Here is a 19,377-nt window from a genome sequence, read left to right on the forward strand (position 1 = left end):
TATTAAAGATTTTACAAGCAAATACAGAAAGTTAGGTAGTTGTAAAAAGCCTTAGTTCTTGTAGTATTCAGTTTTTTTCTTTTCCAAGTAACCAAAGACCTGATCATCAAAGACCTGACTTTTGGAGATTGCATTAAAGGTAAAGAAAAACCTTTGTTTACAATGTTGTATTAAGAGCAGACCAAAAATCTAAGAAAACTTTGTCCTTTTAACAGAGAAAAACTAAATTCTAATTTGGTTAGCCAGTGTACTTTTTTTATTTAAGTGTTTTTATTTTAATTCCAGTATAGTTAAAATACAATGTTACATGAGTTTCAGGTATAAAATATAATGATTCATTAATTCCATACATCATCTTCAGTGTTCATCCTGATAAATCTCCTTTACCTATTTCACCCATCCCTCTACTCATCTTCCCTCTGATATGCTTTATTATAAATGAGTACTCTCAGTTATTTTTTAAATAAAAATTTTTACATGAAGCATACTTCAGAATACATGGTTCTAAAAGATATATATATATAAAATATTCCATATAAGAAAAATAGAATACACATTTTTTTCAAGTATACACAGAATCCCCTGATTAAATTACATAAAAAGAGATTTAAGGAATATTACCAATTTAAGAAGCCTAAAATCCTACCATGTATATTTTCCAACTACTCTGGTACAAAACTAAAGTTCAATAATAAAACAAAGCTGGAAAATATACAATGTAAATATTAAATATTTAACATATAAATATTAAACAACACACTACTGCTCAAGTGATGGGTCAAATAAGAAACCGAATAACAAATCAAAACATGTCTGGAAACAAAAGAAAAACTTGAATATTACAAACCTATGGGAAGCAGCAAAAGCAAATGTTAGTGAAATTTATGTTATAAATGCTTGTATTAAGAAAAAAAATTCAGATAAAAAATTTAACATTCACCCCCAAAGAACTGGAAAAAGAAGAAACTTATCTAAAAGTTAGTAAGGGAAGAAAGTAAAAAAGAAAAATCAGAAATAAATAAAATAGAGACTAGAATAAACAATAACATAACATTGAAAGAAATGACCAGTTTTTAAAAATAAATAAAGTCGGCAATGTTTTAACTACATTAACTAAGAAAAAAAGAGAGTACTCAAAGACCAAAGTGAGAAAATGGAAGAGAAAACAATACAACAGATAACCACAGAAATATTTAGTGTAATAACAGATCACTATAGAAAACTATATACTAACAAATCAGATAGCTTAGGGAAAAAGCAGAGAATTCCTAAAAAGCACAAGTTATCAAGGTTGAATAATGAATCTTGAATCCAAGAAATAGGAAATCTTTTTAGACCAATAACAAGAAAGTTGAATTAGGAATCAAAACTCTCCCAGCACAGAAAGCCTAAGCTCATTTGGTTTCATTAGTGAATTCTATCAAACCTTAAAAAAAGATAATTAATGACAATCTTTATCAAAATTTTACAAATAATAGAATAGAGGGGTCATGTTCAAAAGCATTCATGAGGCCAGTAATACACTGATACCAAAGCAGGATAAAAACAATACGAGAACAAAAAAGAGTCTAGTTTGTCTGGTATAAGTATTGCCACTTGGACTATCTTTTGACATCCATTTGTGTGATAATGTTTTTCCATCCACTCACTTTTAATCTACGAGTGTCTTTAGATCTAAAGTTGGGTCTCTAACTCGTTCCTCTGCTTCTTCCAGCCTACTGTTTGTTGCATCATGCCTGTTTCCAATCTCATTTATTGCATCCTTCATCTCCAATTGATTCCTTTTTAACTCTTTTGTCTCTGTGTGTATGGGTATCCCTGATGTCTTCTATTCTTTTCTCAAGTCCAGTGAGTATCCCTATGATTGTTGCTTTCAATTCCCCATCAAGCATGTTACTTCGATCTATTTCATTTAGATCCCTGGGTGTGGCCTTATCTTGTTCTTTCATTTGATTTGATGTTCCTCCATCTTGTCATTTATCTAAGTCTCTGCCTTCTTCTCTGTGTTAGAAAAGCCAGTTATGTGTCCTGCTCCTGAAAGTCATGGCCTTATGAAGAAGAGTTCATATAGTGCTCAGGGCCTGGCACTTCAGTGAGGGTCTCCAGCATGTGCTGCATGCACTCTGCTATTGTGTTTTGGCTGTTCTGTCTTTTAGGCCAGTCCTCTGCAGAGGCTCTCTTTGCCTGCTATGGACTGTGTTTGGTTCCTGGCCTAAATGTGATGAGTTTTAACTAGGTGTGCCCTGATCTGCTTGTGAAATGAGACCCGGCACCACTCCTGTGAGAACCGAGGCCCTGCAGAAATCTCTGGTTGGGAGATGTGGTTGGGACTGGACTTGTGCTGGTCTTCTTGGGGTGGGGCCTACCATGCAGGACTGAGGCAAGCTTGACTGAGAAGGGTTGTCCCACTAGAGCATAGAAGGTGGGACCAGGTGTAAGCAACCTAAGCAGACGTGTCTCTGTGCTGCCTCCCCTGGTGGTTCTATATTTATGCTGAGGGGTGTGGGAGGGAAATGGCACTAGCAAGCTCCTCTTTCCAAAGAGGTGTATCCCTCAGATGCCTCCCAGGGACACTCTCCAAGACAAGTAATCTCCCCACTGTGTGCCCTAGGCATTCTTCAGATCACCATTTCCATACTAGTCTGCCTCTTAAGGTTGTTTACCTGCTTTATCTCCAGGAGTAGGGAATGGCCACAGGGCTGTATCACAGCAAAACCCACTGACCTTTAAAATTATAGGCTTTAAGCCAAATTGGTTGCAAGAACTCCTGAAATTCAGCCTGTCTTGTTTTCTACGCCAATGGCTGTGAGGAGACATTCTCCTTGTGCATTTCCCTGTGTGTTCCTCTTTCTCTCAACCCCCTTCTGGGACAAGAGCTCCCTCACCTCTGCAGCAGCCACAATCTGTTCCTTTCCTAAATCACATCTCTGCACTTCCTACCTTCTTTGCTGTGTCCTCTTTTCCCTTTAGTTGTGGAGATTCCCTGTCAGACTTCAGACCAATTTCTGGGGTATTTAGGATGATTTGATAGTTATCTAGTTGTGTTCTTGGAATGAGACAAGCCTAGGGTCCTCTTACTCTGCCACAGTCTTGGGACCAATCTGCACCAGTTTACTTTTGATATTAAAACTCATTTTAAAATAACTTCATTTTAATTTTAGCCAGCTTGACCACATATTAAAATTCCTTTTCAGAGATTCATTTTCTACAAATACTCTACAACTTTCTTAACATTCATATTTTATCCTACTTCTTCCCTCTTGAAATAGTCAGCCTCAGTTTAGCACAAAATTACTTTTTTTTTCCCTCAACAAGAAAGTATTTCCATCCCTCAGACTTTTACCAAAAGCACATATCCTACTTTTCTTGGATACAGAGATGCTTTCTTTATTATTTCTAGTAGCTTTAATCACATATATTAATTAGAATTCTTAACCCTTAGGAAATTTAACTAAGAAATAAACAATTATGAACTCTCTTTTACATTAGCACTCTGTGAAAGTATAAATACTCTGTGATTCCTGAAACATGTGCTTTTTAATAGAATATTTCTCAGCATAGCATAAAATGTGTTTACTAATAGATTCAAATATCCTCAGTTCCTCTGTAAAAGGAAACCAAAAGTGAATAAACCTGTATTTAGTAATTTATATTTCAGTATTTTATCCTATTTGAAATTATCTGAATAGTCGATTAATTTAACTTATTAATTAACATAGTAAAACTTTAAGGTTTCAGGTTACCCAAAAGAGTGGGGGAAACCATTTTAAAAGTTCACATAAAAATATTTTATCCTACTTTCATCTGTTTAATTTACTTATTCACAGTTATTATGTTTAGATTACCCATAAAAATTTCATGACAAATTACAAAAAGTCAGCCTTTGTTCCAAGCTATTTTCCTTCTCTTTAAGGGGACATTCTGCAAGATTTTTTTTATTTTGTTTTTGTTTGTTTGTTTGTTGTTGTTGTTTATTTAAATTAAATTTACCAACATACAGTATAACACCTAGTGCTCATCTCATCACATGCCAAGCTATTTTTCTTATTGACAAATTTTTTTAACAGAAATAACACAACCTTATTTGATTAGTAAACCTAGGTAGAAGTGCATGTCTGCAATACATATAATGCTGATACTCTGAATACATACTTATTTTAATCAAAACAAATTTAAACTAGCTTTTGTTACCAAAGATTATCCCACATCATGTGAACCTGAAAAACATTTGGATTAGTTTCTATTATATTTGAAACTTTTTATGAATAATTCATATAAGTTCTTATTTGTTTAAATCAATTAAATAGAGATCTTTTACAAATTACATGTAATAATACAATCCAGAAGTAGAAAATACCACACATCTATACTGACATGCTTAAACATACAGACAGATATAAACCAAAACCTTATAGCTTCTATTTTACTAGTTACAATACAAATTGTTTCTAGGTTGATTTTCTGGTAAACGATGCTGCCTGTTCCAATGGCTAAAACCTTTTTTTTTTCAAACTTATATTTAAATTCTAGTTAACATATATGGTAAAATTGGTTTTAGATGTTGAATTGAGTGATTCATTGCTGACATATAACACACAATGCTCATCACAAGAGCCCCTCGTAATACCCGGCACCCAGTTAGCCCATCCCCCCACTCACCGCCCTTCAATCAACCCTTAGTTTGTTCTCTATCGTTAAAAGTCTCTTATGGTTCCCTCCCCCTATATTCATCTGTTTCATTTCTTAAATTCTACATGTGAGTGAAATCATATTTGTATTTGTCTTTTTCTGACTCACTCATTTAGCACAATACACTCTATCTAGCTCTATCCATCACCAAAGGTAAGATTTCATTCTTTTTGGTGGCTGAGTAATATCCCATTGTGTGTGTGTGTGTGTGTGTGTGTGTGTGTGTGTATTACATATTCTTTATGCATTCATCAATTGATAGACATTGGGCTCTTTCCACACTTTAGCTATTGTCGATAATGCTGCTATAAACATCTGAAACTAAGTTCAAGTGATCTTTTTCTCTTCTGTTTCTCTAATGGTAAGAATTACCTCCCTGAGGTTTGTACTTTAACATTTATATTTCAGGCACAAAGAAGAATGCAAGGTATAAGTCTTTTAAGATAAACAGGGGATGTTTAGGGATTGAGAAAAAAGAAAAAAGAACAGATGAACTTTGAACTGCTTCTAGAATTGCATTTCTAGTTTTGCAAAGATTTTTAAGAAAAAGATAGTTGATTTCAATCAAAGAATTGGATTGCAACTTAAATAGCACTGTAAATTAATCCACCCATCCAACTACATTATCTTCAATTTGTTTAAAGGAAAAGGTCTAAAAAAATCCTGTCAGGCTCTGAATAGGAGCTCTGGTTACAGATTCAGTCAGACTGGTGGTCTCCCATCTTATTTTCCTTTCATCTAATTGCTAATCTTAGGAGGTAATCCATTTATGAAATTTTGGGGGATCCTTTCCAGATGGTCTTTTCTTTTACTTTTTTTTTTTAAGATTTATTTATTTTGGGGGGCAGCCCCAGTGGCGTAGCAGTTTAGCACTGCCTGCAGCCCAAAGTGCGATCCTGGAGACCGGGGATCGAATCCCACATCGGGCTTCTTGCATGGAGCCTGCTTCTCCCTCTGCCGGTGTCTCTGCCATTCTCTCTCTCTGTGTTTCTCATGAATAAGTAAGTAAGTAAGTAAGTAAGTAAATAAATAAATAAATAAATAATCTTTAAAAAAAAAGATTTATTTATTTTTTTGAGAAAGATAGTACACAGGGCAGGGGTAGAGACAGAGAAAGAGACAGTCTTATGCAGACTCCACACTGAGCACAGAGCCCAACTTGGGGCTCTGTCTCATTATCCTGAGATCATGACCTGAGCCTAAACCAAGAGTTGGATGCTTAACTAACTGTGCCACCCAGGTGCCCCTGGGTATTCTTTTCAATAAATGGTGTTAGAACAACTGGATATCTATATACAAAAAAATATATTTACATATCTAGAATAGACCTTATATCCTTCACAAAATGTAAATTCCAAAACCATAAAATTCCCAGATGATCTCATAGGAGAAAAATCTAGATGACCTTGGCTATGTCTATGACATTTTAGATGTAACTGTAAAAGCATAATCTGTGAAGAAAACCATTGCTAACATGGAATTCATTCAAAGTAAAATCTTTGCCCTGCAAAAGACAATATCAATAGAAAAAGACAAGCCACAAATTGGGAGAAAATATTTGCAAAACATATATCCAATCAAGGACCATTATCCAAAATATTCAAAGAACTCTCGAACTCAACAATAAGAAAACAACCAAATTTTAAAAATATGTCTAGTATATTAATAGATATCTCACCAGAGAAGATACACAGATGAAAAATAAACATATGAAAGATATTCCACATATATGTCATTTAGGGAAATGAAAAAAATAAAACAAGTGTATATCACACTTACTACAATAGCCAAACCCAGGAATCTGACAATGCCAAATGGTGGCAAGGATATGGAGAAACAAGAACTCTCATACATTGCTAGTGAGTATGAGAATATGAGAAATGGTATAATTACTTTGTAAGACAGCTTTGTGGTTTCCTACAAAATAAGTATACTTTTATCATACATTTCAGTGATCACACTCCTTGGTATATACCTAAATGGGTTGAAAACTTATGTCCAGACAAAAACTTGCACATTGATGTTTATAGCATCTTTGTTCATAATTGCCAAAACTTGAAAGCAACTATGACAGCTATCTATAGGTGAATCAACTGTAGTATATCCAAAGAATGGAATATCACTCAGCACTAAAAAGAACTGAGCTATCAAGCCATGAAAGGGCATAGAGAAACCATAAATTCTTATTAAAAAGTGAAGGAAATCAATCTAAAAAGGCTACATAGAAAAAAAAATAAAAATAAAAAGGCTACATAGTATCTAAATCTAAACATGTGACATTCTAGAAAAGATGAAATTGTGTAGAAAATAAGAAAAATAAGTGGTTTCTAGAGATTAGGGAGGGAAGGTTGAATCAGCAGAGCGCAGAGGATTTTTAAGGCAGTGAAATGATTCTGTATGTTATTCTAATGATAAATACATGTCATTATACATTTGTTAAACCTATAGACTATGGAATGCCAAGAGAGAACCATAATGCAAACTATGGACTCTGGGTGATAATGATGTATCAGTATAAGACCATCAATTGTAACAAATGTATCACTCTGGTGGGAGATGCTGATAGTGGGAGAGGAGAGGCGCACAGGCTGTGTATATCGGAGCAGGTTTACGGGGAAATCCTACCTTCCACTCAATTATGTTACATTGCTCTAAGAAATTGGTATATTTAAAAGAGGCAAAATAATACTGTGAAAATAAATTTTATTTATTTATTTATTTATTTATTTATTTATTTATTTATTTATTTTTAGATTGTATTTATTTATTCATGAGACACACAGAGAGAGGCAGAGAAATAGGAAGAGGGAGAAGCAGGCTCCCTGTGGGGGGCCAGATGTGGGACTCGATGTCCGGACTCCAGGATCACACCCTGAGCCAAAGGCAGACGCTCAACCGCAGAGCCACCAGACGTCCCTGTAAAAATAAATTTTAAAGTGATAAAATGTTGCTGTTGTAGTGCAGGCTTTACATATCAAGTGTGTTTTCAGATAATTACACATCATTTAAAATAAGCAAATTTATACAAATCAAAACCACAATGAAATATCACCTTAACTTACACCTGTTAGAATGGCTATCATCAAAAAGACACAAAATAACAAGAGTTAGTGAAGAAAAGGGAACACTTTTGGTGGAAATGTTAACTTGTGCAGTCAACTGTGGAAAACAGTATGGAGGTTCCTCAAAAAATTAAAAATATACCCAATATATACCATAATACCCAAAGAAGAGGAAAACAAGGCCTCAAAGAGATATTTGCTCTTCCATGCTCATTGTAGCATTATTCACAATAACCAAGATATGGAAACAAAGTATACATCAACAGATGAATGGATAAAGTAGAAATAAAATATATTTTATATTTATCCTTGAGAAGGAAGGAAATCCTGTTGTCTGTGACAACATGGGTGGACCTTGAGAGCATCATGTTAAGTGAAATAAGCTAGACAGAGAAAGACAACAGTTCATAGTGTCACTCATACGTGGAATAGAAAAATAAGTCAAACTCACAGAAGCAATGAGTCAAGTGTTTGCCAGGGGCTGGAAGAAATGAAGAGAGGTTGGTATAAAGGTGTAAACTTTGACCTAGAAGATGAATAAAGTCTGAGGATCTGATGTAATAACATGGTGACTGTAGTTAACACTATGACATAACTTAAATTTTCTGAGAGTAGAACTTTTATGTTCTTATCTGTATAAATAAAATACATACATATGTGAGGTTCATGAAAGTATTAATTAGATCTATTTTTCACAATATATGTGTTCACTAAATCATCACAGTGTACAACTTTAAATATCTTATAATTTTATTTGTCCATATATACCTCAATAAAACTGAAAAATAGGCAAGTTTCTGAATTATTTATTTGTCTTAAAATTATACATTTTGGAAGTCTTCTTGTTATTTATGTGCAAAAGAAACCATTTCCTTTTAATTATCCTTATTTCTAAAATATCATTTGAAATACTCTTAAGCCTTTATTGCCCACTTGGTTTTTAAAAATTTTTTAGGATTAAGTGATACAGTTGGATTTTTTGTTTTTGTTTTGATTTGATTTGTTTTAGAATTATCATTTACTGTGACATGCATGGGAAGAATTTATTAAAAATGCTTAGGTCTCCTCAACCATATAATTATTTCACAAGAGTCCTGATAATGATGAAAACCAAAGAATACCTTTTGACATCTCTGCACAATTGAGAACCTCTTTTCCTTGTTTTGAAACAGGAGAAAATAAGGGCAGTCCTTGGCCTGGAGAACAAGAATGAAGAAATATCACTTACAAATCTGATAATCCCATTTTTATTAGGTATATCCTCAACTCATCCCCAAAGCTACACTCGGTTCAAAATAATAAAATTGTATTCAATTCTTGAAAAATATGTCTATCTTTCTTAATAATTCAGCTTCCAGCAACTTATAGAGGCAGGAAGAGACAACAAATTCAACTTTCATACTCTTAAGAAACTTAAATATTTCCTTCTTATAATCATGTATTCTTTTCTTTTCTTCCAATACAGAGAGTCATAAACATAGAGTAACTATAAGTTTTACCAAACTGAGTTCAAATGAAAGATTCTGACCTAATTGGGAAGTGATATAATGATTAAATAATTTGCAATAACTAAAATTTCTTCTCATTGCAGTGGCCCAAGAATGGACAATTTAACTATATTTGTCAGAATATTTTTTTCCTATAAAACTCACAAAGCTCTGTTATTTTAAGATTGTCATAAGGCTATTACTAATAAAACACACTGTATGCCTTTTTAAAAGGGGTTTTATAAAATAAAATGAATGTAAAGAAAGTTCATAAAACATAGATGACTTGATCATTAAAAAGCCAAACCCCTGCATAGCCTCAATCCAGGTCAAGAAAAGCAGATTGCTAGTAACTCACATTCTCCCAGAGTTTCCCAGAATTAAGAGTTTCTCATGGTTTATTTCCCTCAGTTTGGCTATTGTGGACATTGCTGCTATGGACATGGGGGTGCAAGTGTCCCACCGTTTCACTACATCTGTATCTTTGGGGTAAATCCCCAGTAGTGCAATTGCTGGGTGTAGGGTAGCTCTATTGTTAACTTCTTGAAGAACCTCTACACCGTTTTCCACAGTGGCTGCACCAGCTTCCATTCCCAAAAACAGTAAGAGGGTTCCCTTTCTCCACATTCTCAACATTTGTTGTTTCCTGTCTTGTTGATTTTAGCCATTCTCACCAATGTGAAGTGATATCTCATTGTGGTTTTGATTTGTATTTCCCTATTGACAAGTGATGTGGAGCATTTTTTCATGTGCTTGTTGGCCATGTGTATGTCTTCTTTTGAGAAATGTCTGTACATGTATTCTGTCCAATTCTTGACTGGGTTGTTTATTTTTTGGAGTGTTGCATTTGATAAGTTCTTTATATATCTTGGTTACTAGCCCTTTATCTGATTTGTCATTTGCAAATATCTTCTCCCATTCTGTAGGTTGTCTTTTAGTTTTGTTGACTGTTTCCTTCACTGTGGAGAAGCCCTTTATCTTGATAAAGTCCCAATAGTTCATTATTACTTTTGTTTCCCTTGCCTTCATAGATGTATCTTGCAAGAAGTTGCTGTGACCGAATACAAAAATGTTGCTGCCTGTGTTCTCCCCTAGGATTTTGATAGATTCCTGTATCACATTTAGATCTTTCATCCCTTTTGAGTTTATCTTTGTGTATGGTGTAAGAGAATGGTCCAGTTTCATTCTTCTGCGTGTGGATGTCCAATTTTCCCAGCACTAATTGTTGAAGAGACTGTCTTTTTTTTCCATTGGATAATCTTTCCTGCTTGGTCAAAGGTGAGTTGACCATAGAGTTGAGGGTCCATTTTTGGCTTCTCTATTCTGTTCCATTGACCCATGTGTCTGTTTTTGTACCAGTACCACACTGTCTTGAGGATCAGAGCTTTGTAATATAACTTGAAGTCAGCATTGTGAAGCCCCCCCACCCCCCCGCTTTGGTTTTCTTTTTCAACATTCCTCTGGCTATTCAAGGTCTTTTCTGATTCCATACAAATGTTAGGATTCTTTGTTCCAACTCTGTGGAGAAAGTCCATGGTATTTTGATGGGGATTGTGTGGAATGTGTAAATTGCTCTGGGTAACATATATATTTTCACAATATTTTTTTTCCCAATCCATGAGCATAGGATATTTTCTTTTTGTCTTCTTCAATTTCTTCCATAGTGTTTTTGAGGGTTTAGAGTAGATCCTTTACCTCTTTGGTTAGGTTTATTCCTAGGTATCTTATGGTTTTTGGTATAATTGTAAATGAGACTGATTCCTAAATTTCTCTTTCTTCAGTCTCATTGTTAGTGTATAGAAATGCAACTGATTTCTGTGCATTGATTTTGCATCCTGCCACATTGCTGAATTGCTGTAAGAGTTCTAGTAATTTTGGGGTGGAGTCTTTTGGGTTCTCCGTATACAGTATCATGTCACGTGCAAAGACTGAGAATTTGACATCTTCTTTTCCAATTTTATGCCTTTTATTTCTTTTTGTTGTTTGAGTGCTGAGGTAGGACTTTTAGTACTATGTTAAATAATAGTGGTGAGAGTGGACATCCCTGTCATGTTCCTGACCTTAGGGGGAAAGCTCTCAGTTTTTCTCCACTAAGAATGATATTGACTGTGGCCTTTTCATAGATGGCTTTTATGATATTAAGGAATGTCCCCTCTATCCCTACACTCTGAAGAGTTTTGATCAGGAATGGATGCTGTATCTTGTCAAATGCTTTCTCTGCATCAATTGAGAGGATCACATGGTTCTTGTCTTTTATTAATGTGATCTGTCATGTTGATTGATTCATGAATGTCAAACTGCCCCTGCATCCCAGGGATAAATACCATGTGGTAGTGGTGAATAATCCTTCTAATATACTTTTGGATCCTATTGGTTAGTATCTTGGTGAGTATTTTGACATCCACGTTCATCAGAGATATTGGTCTGTAATTCTTTTTGTTGGGGGTCTTTGGCTTTGGGATCAAGATAATCCTGGCCTCATAGAACGAATTTGGAAGTTTTCTTTTCATTTCTATCTTTTGAAACAGTTTCAGTAGAATAGGTATTATTTCTTCTTTAAATGTTTGGTAGAATTCCCCTAGGAAGTCATCTGGCCCTGGATTCTTGTTTCTTGGGAGGCTGTTGATGACTGTTTCAATTTCCTTTCTGGTTATTGCTCAGTTCAGGTTTTCTATTTCTTCTTATTACAGTTTTGGTAATTTATAGGTTTCCTAGGAATGCATCCATTTCTTCCAGGTTGCCTAATTTGTTGGCATATGGTTGCTCATAATATGTTCTTAAAATTGTTTGTACTTCCTTGGTGTTGGTAGTGATCTTTCCTCTTTCATTCATGATTTTATTAACTTGAGTCTTTTCCTCTTTTAATAAGTTTGGCTAGGTATTCATCTGTCTTATTAATTCTTTCAGAGAACCAGCTCCTAGTTTCATTGATCTGTTCTACTATTCTGGTGTCTATTTCAATGAGTTCTGCCCTAATCTTTATTATTTCTCTTCCCCTGCTTGGTTTAAGCTTTATTTGCTGTTCCTTCTCCAGTTCCTTTAGGTGTAAGGTTAGCTTGTGTGTTTGAGATTTTTCTAAATTTTTGAGGGAGTTTTGTATTGAAATGTACTTCCTCTTAGCACTGCCTTTGCTGTTTGCAAAGGTTTTGAACAGTTGTGTTTTCATTTTCATTAGTTTGTATGAATCTTTTTAATTCTTTTCTAATTTCCTGGTTGACCCATTCATTTTTTAGTAGGATGCTCTTTAACCTCCACGTTTTTGACTTCCTCCTAATTTCTTCTTGTGATTGAGTTCTAGTTTAAAGCATTGTGGTCTGATAATATGCAGGGAATAATCCCAATCTTTTGGTATTAGCTGAGACCTGATTTGTGACCCAGTATGTGGTCTATTCCAGAGAAGATTCTATGTGCATTTGAGAAGAATGTGTATTCTGTTGCATTAGGATGGAAAATTCTATATATATCCGTGAAGTCCATCTGTGTCATTCAAAGCCCATGTTTCTTGTCAATTTTCTGCTTAGAACATCTGTCCTTTGCTGACACTGGAGTGTTGAAGTTTCCTACTATTAATTTACTATTAGCTATGTGTTTCTTTACTTTAGTTATTAATTGGTTGATATAATTGGCTGCTCCCACATTAGGGGCATAAATATTCATAATTTTAGGTCTTTTTTTTTTTAGAATTTATTTATTCATGAGAGGCAGAGAAATAGGCAGAGGGAGAAAACAGGCTCCCTGTGGGGAGCCTGATATGGGACACAATCTCAGGACCCCGGAATCAGGATCCAAGCCAAAGGCTGATAGATGCTCAACCACTGAGCCCCTCAGGTGCTCTTGTTAGGTCTTCTTGTTGGATAGACCCTTTAAGTATGGTATAGTGTCCCTCTTCATCTCTTTGACTATAGTCTTTGGTTTAAAATCTAACTTATCTGATATGAGGATTGCTACCCCAGCTTTCTTTTGAGGTCCATTTCCATGGTAAATGATTCTCCACCTCTTCATTTTCAGCCTGGGCTGTCTTTAGGTCTAAAATGAGTCTCCTGTAACAGCATATAGATGGCTCTTGCTTTTTTATCCAATCTGATACCCTGTGTCTTTTGATTGGATCATTTAGTCCATTCATGTTCAGAGTAACTATTGAAAAATATCAATTTAGTGGCATTGTATTACCCTACAGCTCCTGTTTCTGCAGATTGTGTTTCTTTGGGCTCCCTCTTCACTTACAGGATCCCCCTTAATATTTCTTGTAGGGCTGGTTTGGTGGTCATATATTCTTTCAGTTTCTGGATATCTTCATCTCTCCCTCCATTCTGAATGACAGTCTTGCTGGATGAAATATTCTTGGCTGCATGTTTTTTTATTTAGGACCTTGAATATATCATGCCAGTCCTTTCTGGCCTGCCAGGTCTCTGTGAACAGGTCTGCTGTTAATCTAATATTCCACCCACACACACACACTTATATGTTAGGAATCTCCTGTCTCTAACTGCTTTCAGGATCTTCTCTTTATCTCTGAAATTTGCAGGCTTCACTATTATATGTTGGGGTGTTGATTGGCTTTTGTTGATTTGGGGAAGGATCCTCTCTACCTTTTGGATCTGAATGCCTGTTTCCTTCCCCATATTAGGGAAGTTCTCAGCTATGATTTGTTCAAATATACCTTCTAGCTGCCCCTCCTGGCAGATGTGGAGGGTCACCCTGCCTCTGTCCATTGCAGGGCCCTGGCACTGAGAGTATTCACACTGTTGACTGGGCACCTGCTCCACCTCTCCCAGATGAAAGTGAAGGGTTGCTTTTTTCCAGTCCTTTGCAGAGATCCAGCATGGAAAGCAGTCACTCAATCTGTCCCATTGGAGGTTTGTAGTTTATGGAACAACATGCTGAGACTTCTTCCAGGCTCACTGACCTAAACCTGTCTCCCAACTCTAATGCTTGGGAACTCTGCTGGCTCAGGCTCCTGTTCTTTCTGTGCCCCTGGGAATATTGAGATCCCACTGTCTCTCCTACAATTCTGTCCCTGCTTCACCACTGAGCACCTTTCAGGCCAGGAAGTCTCTCACAGGAGATTTCTAAAGGTCCCAATTTTGAGCCCCAAGGCTGTATTACTTTCCTATAGCCAGCTTACAAAGGATCCCTCCCCCCACCATTATTCTTTCAATATATCCCCTCCATTTCTCTTCTCTGCACTTCTACCTTGCAAAAAGGGGTCACTTCTCTATTTGTAGAGTTTCAGCCATCCTTTCTTTACATCTCAGGTTGAATTCATAGGTGTTCAGGATGGTTTAATAGTTATCCAGCTAAATTTGGGGGACCATATGAAATGAGGACTCCTACTCTTCCACCATCTTGCCTCCTCCACTAGTTAGTATTTTAAGATAATTTTTCTATTTCTGTAAGGAATACCATTGGAATTTTGATAGGAATGGTATTGCATCTATAGGTCAATTTGGATATTATGAATATTTTTTACAAATAATTATTTTAACCCATGAACATGAGAAGTCTACTTATCTGTATTTCTCTCTGCAAGTGAACTGGTTGTTTGGAATTAGCCTCTAGGCTGGATTTGGCTAAACTTGGGTCCAGGAGGTAGTTTCAACTCTGGTCAGTTCCATATATATATATCTTGAGTATGCTTTTCTTATGGTAATGGTGAAAGCACAAGATACTAAGTCCGACTCTACATGTGTCATGTGCATTAATATCCCATTAGTCATAACAGATCTCATAGGAAGAAAGAAAGAAAGAAAGAAAGAAAGAAAGAAAGAAAGAAAGAAAGAAAGAAAGTTAGTTCTGAGAGCAGAAAAGAACATTCTGTCAACCATAAAACCAAAGTAAGTTACATGAGGTGAGAAATATATCCTCCCAGATATTTCTACCACATAGAGAGTTTCAGTAAGAGATAAATGACAGATGAATACATTGTCAGGAATATATTACTCATTAAATAAATGCTTATGTTTATGTTTGAGCTTCACAAGAATCAAATAATTGAATGAGGAGTGTCTTATCTCACATGATTTCCTTTTGGAAATTGACCCACTATCATTTAAGATCTAGAGACAAAAGAGCTGTTATCATTGCCATTTAACATATGAATAATATTTGAATAATCTATATTCCTCTTAGATCTGTGACTAAAACAATGGTTATTATCCCATCCTGTCAGGTAGAGGGGAGATGCAATATACCACAACAGTGGTAGTCACACTGGGTACCTGTCTTTGACTCATCTCCTTAAATATTTTATCCTGGGAGCACATCCCCTTAGTAAAATATCACTAATTGGGAAACTGATGAGACAAATCAATAAATTTTATTATGAAGAAACATCTTTATGGTATGAATGGTAGAGAGTGGGAGATATAATTTACACCAAGGTGGATCACATAAACAAACACTTGATAAGTGCTGATGGAAATATAAACTCTTAGGAGTGGTTCACATTCACTTATTGGAAGTTATGTCTGGCTAATATATTTTTTGCATCAATTAATTTGATAATTTTATGAGAATTAAAATACCGAAGATATAAAAATTACACAACGGTAATGAGACTTTTTTGACTGTTAATCATATTCAATTTTCTTGCAGATAGTCTATATGGGCTGGTGTGAAGCACGGGAGCAGGACCCTCTACAAGATCGTGCATACTCACCAACATTTCTAGCCCTAAGGGGATCATGTCTTTACAAGTTTCTGGCACCTCCAGTAAGTGTCTTTGTCCAATGTTTTTTACTTTTCCCATATTGCCATGAGAGAGTGACATCAACTTAATAGTAGTAAATAGCAACTTATCAATATATTTTTAAAATAAAATACAGAAAAAATAGAAAACAGTCCACATGTTTCTGAAAATATCTTCATAAAGATATATGTTCCAGTGTTAAATATTTACTTTATAATCCCGGATGGTATTTCTGCCTAGGCACTTATGACAGTCAATATGTTTATCTGTGTGACTGGTCTGTCTAAATTAAAAAACATATATTATTTTGCTATCCTGTCGTTGGATAGTCGTTGGTCTTTGTATTAAATATATATGGTTACCTATTGCATCTAAGGTCTTTCTTTTGGAAACATGTGCCTTACACAATAGTAGATTCTCAATAAATATTTATTGAATATAAATTTCAAATGCCAGACCACTCACTTACAGGTCTGATGTTACACAGGATCTTGGAAATATCAAGTCTGACCTGCTGCTATTTTGAATGTCTATGTCTACATGAAGTTCAAAGCACCCAGAAAACTGGAAAAAAAAACATTAATACTTATGTATTTAACTATAATCCTACTCTGAGTAATTTCTCATGACGACAGATAAATATGTTTTAAACATAAGAAAGTGAAATAACCTCATTATAGTGTTTAGTGTCTTCACAATGTTATAAGGTGTTCACATCTGGAAATAACTTCCTGATATAAATTATGTCTTTTTAAAAAAATTAAAGCCAGCATTAAAGTGTAGTATTCTGCTTTGTATGTAACCCGTAGTAAAATTATTACATGTGTGAAATATAAATATGTAGCATTTATGTAGATAATACATTACTTAAAATATGTAAGTACATTGGACAAAAGGAGATTTTTACCTATAACATAAAACATTCAGTGAAAGAGGAAGAAATGGTGAAAAAGCTTAGAAGAGAGGACACCAAAATACCACACATGAACTCTATAAAAATAACTCCACTACTGAGATTGTATAGTACATATGGGAAAGTTTCATCATGCACCATATTATGTAAGCAAAATGAAAAGGGAAATAGGGGTTATCTTTCTAAAACAAATGACATATTAGTCTCTCATCTTTTAAAGGTGACAACATGGGACTGGACCCGAGCAGAGAAAACATTTTCAGTTTATGAGATTATGTGCAAGATTCTCAAGGTATGAATAATAAGTAGTGAAAATTTTCATGGCTTTTCCTTACCAATTGTTCTGGGTTCAGAAGTAGCTGATGAAAACAAATGATGCAAGTATATAAAAGATAAAGAAAAGGAAAAATATGTATAAAAGATAGAATGCAGAGAAGTAAATAAGCACACTCATATCAGTTTAAGTAATTGCTAAGCAGATTCTGTAGTCCCTCCACCTGGGGAGAGGAACAGGAAGAAGCTTAGTAGAAGTTTATTGAGGGACAAGTAGAAAGTCAATTGAAAATAATCTTAATTTAAACCTCAATTAATACCATATTTGCTTTGTTTGTTTTTCCTTTTTTTAAGGAAAATGCAAAAGAAAAAGTCTTGGAAAAGATGTGGAATAAGAAAATGCAGAAAATATAAAGATGTGCAAAGAAAGATAATTTTTTTAAATCTCAGACGAAGGTTACCTGTGTTTGTAAAATAATTATCATAAATCAAAGTTCTGTTAAACACTAGATAATTGGAATTAGAAGTCATCAAGAATTCTGTGAGATTTCAAATGGTTTCTGTAGCCATTTTTGAGAATCAAAATGGGAATAATTTATAAAACCTAAATAATAGTCTACATTCAGTTTTTACTCTGAGGTCTGTAGGCTTGGAACTACAGATGATATAAATCCTTGGTAAGTTGACCGTGTTTGTGTAACCAAGGAGAACTAAGTTCCCTGCATTTTATGTCTATTATTTTCTTCTAGTTGAAGACTCAGTAGAAAATGCTGGAACATTTACAACATAAATGAAATGTATCAAAAGTATCTGAAGGCAGAGAAAAAAATGTGGTAACCTCAAATGTGTTCAAAATTTTTCTTTCCTATAAAATAATCCTGTATTAAAGCTGACATTCACAGTAGCACAAGAGCTAAATAAAAATATAGGTCATTGTTTGCTCATCATCATGTATGTGCTTAGTTTAGTTCTATTTATGAATTTATGGAAGAAAAACTCTGATATACTTGAGTTGATTGTTCGTAAAGAAGGGCCTGGCAACTTCCAAAAGATGTAGCAGAGAGCATACCTAACTCCATTTTTTTAAAATAATTATCAAAACGGCTAATGGAATTCTAATTGAATCTAATTAAATGAGATTCTAATTGAAATTTTTAGTAAAAAAACTGGTGGAATTAAGAAGAAAGATACATATACTTAAAAACTTTGACCTTTTGGTAGATTTAAAATATCCTATCATGGCCATATTTATTTAGCTGTTTAGGTGCTTCCTCATTTGTCCTATCAGACATCACAATAATGACTGATTTATATAATAGATAATGGTTGAATATTTGACATATACCAGGTAATCTGCTAAGTGCTTGTTAAATGGTTAGGGGAAAAAAAGCAGTAAAAGTCCTTGCTTTCATTGAGCTTACATATTATTAAAATGACACAGACATAAAGTTAATATGAAGGCACACACACAAAAAATAGGTAGCAAAGAATTAGTGTTTGCCCACAGACTTTGATGTAACTTTCTAGTTATTTCCTTCGATCTAAATTCTGAGTTTTTGAAATCTTGGGTGGAAAATATTTCAACATATTAAGGATGTTAGGTTTAGCTATCTAAATTACTTCCTAGAAAAGCCATATCAATTTACAGTATCATTACAAATATCTAGAAGCGTCCATGCATTTGCACTCTGCCCAAATTAAAATCAAAGAGCACTTTTCATTTCTCTTTTCCCATAAAACTTCCTATAAGCTCATTAGTTGCTTTGGGAAAATTTTTACATAAGTTAGTGAGTCTTGGAGATAAATATTTTTTAGACAATAAAATATAATTCTACTCTCACTTGTGATATATAAATAAGAAAGCGTTCCTGCTATTAATCAATACAACACTAATATTCTGTGGCTCTTGGATTTATATTTGACACATAAAATTGTCTACTGAGGATTTTTTTTTCCCAAATGAAAATTTCGTATAGCACAAGAATAGAGGAGTGGACATAAGACTTAATGTTCAGTGGATACTTTTCCTGCACTCAGATCAGTGCTTGGAGGATGAGTGGCTTGACAAGGAGTCCAGACTCAGAGAGTTGGGTCCGGGAGCAGTTCTGAAGGGAGTCGTCTGTAACTCAGCCAACTACTATCCTGTGCAGATGTATGGATTGTAGACTTCAATTTCCAGAAAGGGATCTCTCAGAGAAGGCAAATTTAAAGGCACATTTTAATTATCTAGACCACAGAACATCTACAGCTACTCTCTCTTCTCTC

General features: G+C 34.7%; 1 protein-coding gene across 6 annotated transcripts in view; it reads left to right on the forward strand.

Annotated features, from left to right (window-relative positions):
* SNTG1 (syntrophin gamma 1) overlaps nucleotides 1–19,377 on the forward strand; it is an 818,484-nt gene that overhangs the window by 711,329 nt on the left and 87,778 nt on the right. For all 6 annotated transcript variants that reach the window (XR_007407164.1, XM_049103928.1, XM_049103927.1 and 3 more), the window contains 2 exons: nucleotides 15,833–15,949; nucleotides 17,060–17,131. Coding sequence is in view for 5 of the 6 variants with exons in the window: in XM_049103928.1 (XP_048959885.1) it covers nucleotides 15,833–15,949; nucleotides 17,060–17,131 (189 nt within the window). In the remaining variant the exon portion in view is untranslated. The remainder of the gene's footprint in view (nucleotides 1–15,832; nucleotides 15,950–17,059; nucleotides 17,132–19,377) is intronic.

This window comes from Canis lupus, chromosome 29 (genome assembly GCF_003254725.2).
Source record: "Canis lupus dingo isolate Sandy chromosome 29, ASM325472v2, whole genome shotgun sequence".
Lineage (NCBI taxonomy): Eukaryota > Metazoa > Chordata > Mammalia > Carnivora > Canidae > Canis > Canis lupus.